At 35.4% G+C, this 10,000-nt stretch overlaps 1 protein-coding gene across 2 annotated transcripts in view; it reads left to right on the plus strand.

Moving 5' to 3' along the window:
• LOC144973434 (plasminogen-like) overlaps positions 1-10,000 on the plus strand; it is a 39,687-nt gene that overhangs the window by 7,515 nt on the left and 22,172 nt on the right. Inside the window, exon 2 of one of the 2 annotated variants that reach the window (XM_078915890.1) lies at positions 5,044-5,093. In XM_078915890.1, coding sequence (XP_078772016.1) covers positions 5,048-5,093 — 46 coding nt within the window. In that variant the 5' untranslated portion in view covers positions 5,044-5,047. The remainder of the gene's footprint in view (positions 1-5,043; positions 5,094-10,000) is intronic. The other variant, XM_078915889.1, reaches the window with a different exon arrangement.

Raw genomic sequence — 10,000 nt, forward strand, 5'->3', positions numbered from 1 at the left:
AAGAAGAAAAAAGGAAATTAATTTAAAGGAAGACTCGCTGTACTCACCTTAATCAAAACACCATTTCACCATTGCAATTTGTCACTAGATTCTGTACATTTGATATCGTTGAATTGTTCCTTTTAAACTTAAACAACATCATAGGTCACATTCCTAAGTTGTCATCAGCGCAACGAAAAAATAACGAATAATTGACTTGAGACTCAGAGAAAATGTCACATACAACCGAATTATCACGATGGAAATAAAAGTTCATTCTAGAGGTCTACACACCTGGAGAACTCCTCAACAAAAGTAACCTTTTTACAAATTAAAATGAATTCAACAGGCTCGTTTCAACGAACCAAGAATCCATTATTGCGGCCTCTGAATTTTCTTCACTACTACCAGTAAATGTGCTCGATCCCGAAGAACACTCTTCGTTCTGGTTGTACATGGCAGCTGTAAACAAATCAATCATTTCTTTCGTAACTTGGAAATCCACACAACATTGCTTTTTGAAAAATAGATGGGCCTTTACGCGGATAATCGAGTCCAAAGAGTGTACATTGAGCCTATTCCTGGGTTTGGTTTTGGTGGCATTCACTACTGAGAATACTCTCTCGATGCTTGCATTGCTGATTGGTGTGATAAGGCAATTCAACGCATAAACTGCGAGTTCCTGGAATCCATTTGCTTTGATCACTCCTTCCCAGAATTTAACAGTGTCTGCTGTTGGCAATCCGTCCTTGAATACTGGCTCATCATTCCAGTCCTTGAAGATGATTTTGCGGTATTGCTGCTCGAGCAAGTTTACATCGCCCATTAAATGTTGGAATGGAAGATCCTTAAATTTCACTCTGTCGGTTTGGCTTAAGATGATCTTTGGACTCAAATAGCTCAATCCCGCAAAAATATTCATGGAAGGAGGCAGTCTCTTTTCAACCTGTTGCAAAGCTGCTTCGAGCATGTTGTGACAACGTATTTTTGTGTTTACGATTTTCTGCTTTTCGATGTCAATCTGCTGTTGCTCAACATTTTCTATGTAATCTTCACACGATGTTTCAAATTTACAGCCCAGGTCACTCTCCTCTACAGTTTTTTTACTGCCATCTTCATTGTACAGGCGTCGTTTCAAGCTTTTATAAAACATGTCTATCTCCATCATGAGGGTATGGGGGTCCGCAGAACTTGTCTGAAACATGGCATTTACTCGTTCGAACTCGTGTACCACAGGTGTAACAAATTCAAACAATAATCGATTGATCTTGTCCTGTAGCATTTCTTTTATAAGCCTGGCATACAGAACCACTGATTAAGTCACACGCACATGGTGAAGTCACAACAAATCAAGAGCAAATTGACTGAGGGCATTCGAATCAATTCTTAACCACATCACAAAATAAAGTCTTAATATCATCCACGAATAATCTAGATTAGATATTCCGCCGAAATAAAACAGTGAAATCCATTTAATATTCAGTGTTGATCGAAATCTAAACTAGATTCTAGATCTATACTTATCTAGATCTACTTCAGCAAAAGACAACACCGATCAACAAAGATTCGGTGGTGACGACAGACTAGAGATTTGATTGGTGGTGGCATCATAACGTCATCGTCATCGTCCAATTTTCGGTCTTGTCTTTGTATAGACCTTGACCTAATACTAACCTTCTTGTTGTCTCGACAGATGCTCATGCCACCCACGCAACCTTGCACCCACGCGATTGCGTAAAAGCAGATATTCTATATTTAGAAGCATTAGCAAATGCAATCTCTGGTGATAGCACATGTTGCATTTAGAAATTTAGATGGCCGGTGAGGCTTTCCGGAAGCCAAATAAAATAAGTTTTACCGGTACCAAAGTAAAACGATATAATGGGGAAAGTTAGAGGAGGCCAAAAAGTAAGTCACAGGAGGCCAAGTGGCCAAACCAAATTTTGGGAGGCCAAATGGGTTGGGAAAAGGCCAAATTTCTCAAATTTGGCCACCAGGAGGCCAAACTAGCAACCCTGTAGCTAATATATAATGTAAATTTTCACTCACAGTTTTTGGGCCGAGACGACTCGTTTCTGTGTTTTATATATATATATATATATATATATATATATATATATATATATATATATATATAAGGGTTATTAAAATGGATTTCTATGATCATGGTTACCGTAATTAGAGGCCCAGGGTTGAAATAACGATGTGGTGTGTGTGGTATCTAAGACGATAGAGTCGAGTGCTCTTCCACCCGAGGGCTCCGTACCTAAATTCTAAAAGGAAAAATCTTGAGCTTTTATGATGCGCAATTTTCACTAATCGTGTCCAAAGGGGTCCCAAGCCAACCGCAACATTTAACAAGACATGATGCCCGTATAGTGATATGAAAATTTGTTTTCGGACATAGACAACGCTGTTAATGGTCAGGTGTATTCATTTCAAACATGAGCAATGTGACTAAACAGCATTTTCCAAGGACTCAAATGGGACTGAAACCCAGGACTTTCCGATCCGAAGGTGAGTGTCATGCCACAAGACCACATACTCACATAGCCGCAAATTTCTAAAAATATAGAAAATTCTATATTATGCAATGCTATTAAATTGGATTTCTCTGATCACGAATATCGTGATTATGAACCTAACTAGGGTTGAAATAATGATGTAGTGTGTTTTTAAACTCTGAGACAATAGAACTCTCCCCGAAGGCATCCGTCATTATCCCATAACAAGGCCAACTTATTCCTCTTTTCGCATATCATTATTTCTCAATGACTTGTTTGTTCACGAGAGCAGTATATTTGATGGTTTGTTATTGTTATGAAATATTTGTTTACAAAAAAAAGATCTTAATATCGTATTGAACTATTATATTTTAAGATGCCATTTTATGAGCAAATAATTAAGATGCATAATATATATATATATATAAACATTTGAGAGATAATTAAGATTGTTTGACTTCTACAACGTTGTTATCGAGCGTTGCTCTCATCAGGAAGTGGAAGTGAAAGTGTAGATTGTTGTGTTTTTATAGATTCGTGTTTATGGAGGTTCGTAATTACATAAAAGGTGTTTGTTTCTATGTCTGCATGAGGAAGTTAGTTCGTTTCTTCTGTTGAGTGTTGCTATATTCGCTTTAGTGATGATGAAGAATTTTTCTTCCAAGCAGAGGTTGCAAATCTTAGAAGAGGGGGAGTACGACTGTGCTCTGGAGATGAATTTATCTTTTGAATATTACTGCTGGATAAAATAACTTTTGTCCTTTTTTCTCCAATCATACAGTTTATGTGCTTCGATGCGTGCCGTTTTTCTTTTGTTTTGTTTTTTTTTTAATTTTAAATTTTCGACAAGAAATCCGATATCCTTAATGGCTGGTTTCTCACATTAGCCACGAATCATTAACGGATCAAGTTTTCTGTTTAACAAGTTCTTGAGCACTATTAGTGTCTAACTCTTTCTGAGTCGTAAACAAAAGATAGGATAAAAGCCTGTCCCAGAAAACTGGATTAGCACTAATTTACCTTAGGACAAGTCACAGTTAAAGTCGTATTGTGAATAGAGCGTTATTATTATTATTATTATTATTATTATTATTATTATTATTATTATTATTATTATTATTATTATTTTATTTTTTTAAATTATTATTATTATTATTATTATTATTATTATTATTATTATTATTATTATTATTATTATTATTTATTATTATATTATTATTATTATTATTATTATTATTTATTATTATTATTATTATTATTATTGTTATTGTTATTATTATTATTATTTTTATTATTACTTTTACTATTATTATTATTGTTATTATTATTATTATTATTATTATTATTATTATTATTATTATTATTATTATTATTATTAATAATATTTTTTTTTATTATTATTATTATTATTATTATTATTATTATTATTATTATTATTATTATTATTATTATTATTATTATTATTATTATATTATTATTATTTTATTATTATTATTATTTATTATTATTATTATTTTATTATTATTATTATTATTTTTATGTATTATTATATTATTATTATTATTATTATTATTATTATTATTATTATTTTATTATTATTATTATTTATATTATTATTATTATTATTATTATTATTATTATTATTATTATTATTTATTATTATTATTATTATTATTATTATATTATTATTATATTATTATTATTATTATTGTTATTATATTATTATCATCATCTCATCATCATCATATCATCATTATTATTATTATATTATTATATTATCATTATATATTATTAGTAGTAGTAGTAGTAGTAGTAGTAGTAGTAGTAGTAGTAGTAGTAGTAGTAGTAGTAGTAGTAGTAGTAGTAGTAGTACGGCTATGTGGTCTAGTGGTATCACACTCGCGTTCGGATCGGAAGGTCCTGGGTTCGAGCCTCGCTCGCCCATAGTTGAGTCCTTGGAGAAGGCTCTTTATGCACATTCTCTCACCGTACTCGGGTGTGAAATAAGTGCGTGACCTTATATAGCGTTGTATCTGTCGGAAAAAAAATCGTAATATCGCCTACAGGCGTAATGTGTCGTTCTACATGTCACGTGTTGCCCTGTTTGTCATGGACCCTTTGTAAAGCGCTTTGAGCACCTTTAATTGATATTGCGCTAAATAAAAACTCAAGATATTTACTATTGTTATTATTATCAAATGCTTTGCGGTTTTTTAAAAAAACTTAAACGTTTATAGTGTGATCGAGAAAATCGTGTGACAACGATTTAGTCACCCATTTGGCGGTTTGAAAACAATAACAATGATCAGAAAAAGGTCGAATTCATTTTATTGTTTATAAACATCTATGTTTGTCCGAAGCACGCGTGAAGGTGTGTCACAATTTCCATATTTTGATTGGTTATAAATCTACTGGTTAATTAGCTTTTCTGTACTGATCATCAATGTATTTTTATATTTTATTTTATTCATTTATTCATTCATTTTTTAAATATTTTTTTTTGCTTGCATGTACACGGACGCAACGCAATCGTCATAATACCTTGTTGGACTGACGCAAGAAAGATGCTTTGTGACACCATGAACAGGTTCTTCTTACTTCTCTTGTGCGGTGAGTTAGTGATATAATATAAAATAATATGATGATTTCATAAGAACTGGAGAGGCTTTTCATATAAGGCTAAATTGATGTCGGTTTCAACCATAGCCTTCACAAACTAACAGCCTGACCGTAGCCTTCGTAAATTAATAAAAAGCCTGACCGTAGCCGTCGTCAATTGATAACAGCCGGAGCATAGCCTTCGTAAATTGATAACAGCATGACCGTAGCCTTCGTAAATTGATAACAGCCTGACCGTAGCCTTCGTAAATTGATAGCAGACTGACCGTAGCCTTCGTAAATTGATAACAGCCTGACCGTAGCCTTCGTAAATTGATAACAGCCTGTCCGTAGCATTCGTAAATTGATAAACGCCTGACCTTAGCCGTCGTCAATAGGATTCAATAGTCGTACCGTTACTTCCTTCCTAATGACGTATGGTAACTTAGTAACACTGGCTCTAAACTATCGGAACAATGGCGGACGCCGTATGAAATATTTCTCCGGCGAGCTTAAAAGCGTATCCAGAGGAAAAAAAAACCCATCAATTTGATCATGTTTTGACTTTTACACATTCGGATCACAAGGCATATGAAAAGGGAATGAAAAGTTCTCGCCAGCATGAAGAATAAAAAGTAAAGATTTTCTTTGTTTAGAACCAAGATGGCCGCCGTTGCCGGGCGCGTGACATCAGACTACTGAATCCAATTGATAACAGCCTGACCGTAGCCTTCATAAACTCATAACTTGACACTGACCAAAAAAATTACTTCAAAAGACAAGGCCAGACCACCAAAAGAAAGCAACCGTGAGTTGTATTCAATAGTTCAACCAATGGGATCATTTGTTTTCTTGAGCACTAATAACAACAGTTCAGTAGGCAATGCACTAACATAACATGATTCAAAATAAAGATGCTATGCGATTGGCTAAGAAACTCACAACATTGCAATCCGGAAGTTTGACGGACAACACACAAAACTATGTGTAACCATGAAAGTTTATAATCTGGGCAATACAGTTCAGTGAGAATTACTCATAAACATGGATGGCAAAAAAGCAATAACAAAGACCCGAGTGACGTCAACTTCATACTATCTATACAAATCGGAGTGCCAGGCGATTAATTTACGATGGCAAAAGAATCAACCCTATCCTTGGTAAACTCACAGCCTGACCGCAGCCTTCGTCATCTCATAGCCTGACACTGACCAAGAAAAGAATAGCGTCACAATACAAAGGCCCGGACAAAAAGAAAGGGAATCGTGAAAAGGCAGTTTTATTCAATTAATACCCTGCGTTTAGCCAAAACAAAACAAAATCCCAACAAACTCATATTATCCGCCAGTCGGATACAACGTAACAACACAACACACAAAATTATGTGTAACCTTGAACGTTTATAGTCCGATTGACTCATAAAAATTGCTTGCTAAAAACAACAACAAAGAGGTGAGTGACGTCAATTTCGTTCCTTCTATAAATAGAATGAAGTTGATGTCATTCGGGTCTTTGTTATTGTTTTTTGCCATCCGTGTTTATGGGCAATTCTCACTAAACTGTATTATCCAGACCATAAACGTTCAAGGTTACACAGAGTATCGTTATTTGGTCCGTTATAATTCCGGATGGCAATGTTGCGTGTTTCTTCACCAAGCGCATACTATCTATAGGTTAACCAAAGGGATGAGCATTACTAAAGACAACACACATGAACTTTCATTTGGTGATGGTCGCCTCGTATTGTGACGTCATTATAGAGAAGTGGCAAGCTATAGATAGTATGCGCTTGGCTAAGAAGTTCGCAACATTGCCATCCGGAAGTATAACTGGCCAAACACAAAACTGTGTGTAATCATGATAGTTTATTGTCTGGATAATACGGTTTAGTGAGAATTACTCATAAACGCGGATGGCAAAAAAAAAACAATAATAAAGACCTGAGTGACGTCAACTTCGAACTATCTATAGAGTTTACGAAAGTCAAATCCGTGTAAAACTTTATTTGAGACAAATCAAAGAAAAATGTTCTTCATTCATGGCTGGATTGGTTTTATGACGACATGTACATATTTGCAGGCCTGATAACCCTCATTGTTGTAATGGAAATACTCTCAAATCATCGCAATAAATCAAACCGACTTGTACTTATGTGCAGGGCTGATAACTCAGTGATTACGGGCTCATTGTTGTAATGGAAATACTCTCAAACCAACTCGAAAAATTATCGATTACAACAATGTTAAATAAAGCCCATACTTGCGCTCGGTTATCAGACCTGTTAGCCCATAATTGCGTTCGGATATCAGACCTACAATTATGTGCATGTAGGTTTATGAATAAATTTAGGTTTAAAAACTTCATCCAAATTAACTCAGTAAAAATAATGTGACGAAGAAGTGGACTGAAAAAAATTGACCCTTCCCTTTTTAAAAAAATTATTCAAACATAGCATTATCTCTACACCGACCTGTACTTATTTGCAGGTCTGATAACCCAATTCCTTATGGGCTCATTGTTGTAATGGAAATCTCAACAAATGACGGAAAAATATTGTCCATTACACCAATGTTAAACTCGGCCCCATAAGTTGGTTCGGATGTCAGACCTGCATATATGCACACGTCGCTCTACACACAACTTAAGTCGGCACGATGTGATCTACTCACTCATGTAAGGCTAACACGGGAATTGCCATTTCAACCTGTATTCAGTACTGCATTGCCCTAATATACTACTGAACTCTGAAAAAAAAACCACACACATTTTAACAATTTTGGCCAGAAAATTCTTCCTTGAAATATCGATCCATTAAAATGATCGTCATCCCGTCAAAAGCTCTCAACCCTGGGACTTCAAGCAACTCTCGAGTTTGAGAATTTTTGACAAGATGAAAGTTGTTTTGATCAATCGATAGAAGAAGGAAGAGTTTTCTGGCCAAATTTTAAAAAATTACATTTGTCGGAGTATAGAAGTGTACAGTCAGGTTCTCCGTGGAATTTTGGAATTAGCCTGGAGTATGCCAAATAGGCCCCTGGGCTCAATTTAAACGTCATCATAGTCGTTTTGTTTCCAAGGGAAACTGGAATGGTTTGGGCTTTGTTTGTTTTTTTCGACTCAGATTTTTTTATAGACCGGATCGTACTGAAAATGATAGACGACTGATCGAGTATAGAAGGAACGAAATTGACGTCATTCAGCTCTTTGCCACTGCTTTTTAGACAACCATTTTTATGATTAGTTCTCACTAAATTATATAAATCAGAATATAAAGATTCAAAGTCACACACAGTTTTGTGTGTTGGTAAGTCATAACCGGTGGCGGATGTTGTGAGTATGTTACCTAAACGCATAGCACCAGTTCTAACGTTGAATTGTGGCCACAAAAACCCGTCCTTCAAATATCGATCGATTCAAATGACTCTCATCTTATCAAAAACTCTCAAACCTCGGACTTTACAGAAGTCTTCCATAAAGTTCATGAAGGTAATCCTCCGTGTCGGGCACGAGTTCGCAAAGGATATAGATAGTATGCGCTTGGCTAAGAAACTCACAACATTGCCATCTGGAAGTATAAGACTAACACACAAAACTCTGTGTAACCATGAACTTTTTTTAGTCTGGTTAATACAGTTTAGTGAGAATTACTCATAAACGTGGATGGCAAAAAACAATAACAAAGACCTGAGTGACGTCATCTTCATTCTATCTGTACGGTCGTACAACATCTAGATAGTTCGAAGATGACTTCACTCAGGTCTTTGTTATTGTTTTTTGCCATCCGCGTTTATGAGTAATGCTCACTGAACTGTATTAACCTGACTATAAACGTTCATGGATACACACAGTTTTGTGTATTGGTCCGTTATACTTCCGGATGGCAATGTTATGAGCTTCATAGCAAGCGCATACTATCTATAACAGTGAAATTCTATTACATGTGTCTTCCGCCAAAAAAAAAAAATATAGTAAAAGTAGATCTTGTCCTTCAGAGCCATTGGTCCATGGAGCCGAAATTTATCCCGGTTTTTATTTTTTTAGCTTGAAACGGACAATAGCAATTGTTTGCTTTCCTTTGGACAGGACGCTAGTCTATCGCAAAGTACTTTCCACCAAATCTAGTAGACTCACCTACCCATTTACTGCTGGGTGGACAGGGGGGTCAGAAAAAAAAAAGCGACTTCACCCTGGATCGATCTTGGTCCATTTGCGTGTGAAGCGAGTGGTCTACCAACTGAGCTATCGCGACAATGAATTCAAAGCATCAAATGGTCTAGTGACTCCAAAGAGCTCATGTTTCTAAGAAGAAATAGAAACTATAGCATTTATGTAGCGCAATATTCGCTAAAAGTGCTCAAAGCGCTTTACATGGGGTCCCTAGCCAACAACGACATTTGTGACCCTACGCCTCGAAGCGGTATTAAGTCGGGATTTGGAAAACGAAGAAAACTGGTTTTAAAGTGGAAATGGTCAAAATGATCAAATTTCATTTTTTGGTTGTTTCATAAACTACAATCATTTTTCTACATAAAAACATAATAATTCAACATAAGTATTGACGATAAGTTATATATATAAAGTTTAAAAAAGCAGCTATCAGTGAAACATTCAAAACAAGAGTTGACTTTCTCTCAGAGAGCCACCATTTCCAAGGCTGCACTTGTCAATAATAGCTAATAACAAAAACTTTGACCTCAAACTTTAGCCTCGTTGGTTTTTAAAGTTCGTTTTGCTCTACTTATCACTTGATGCACTTTTAGCACACACACACACACTCTCTCTCTCTCTCTCTCTCTCTCTCTCTCTCTCTCTCTCTCTCTCAACACACACACACACACACACACACACACACTACAACCACCACCAACGCATCTTCATCATGACCACTACTACTACAATCACCACCACCACCACCACAT

The sequence above is a fragment of the Berghia stephanieae genome, chromosome 5, assembly GCF_034508935.2.
Source record: "Berghia stephanieae isolate SIO BIC M18660-M18661 chromosome 5, UCSD_Bste_1.3, whole genome shotgun sequence".
NCBI classification, from domain to species: domain Eukaryota; kingdom Metazoa; phylum Mollusca; class Gastropoda; order Nudibranchia; family Aeolidiidae; genus Berghia; species Berghia stephanieae.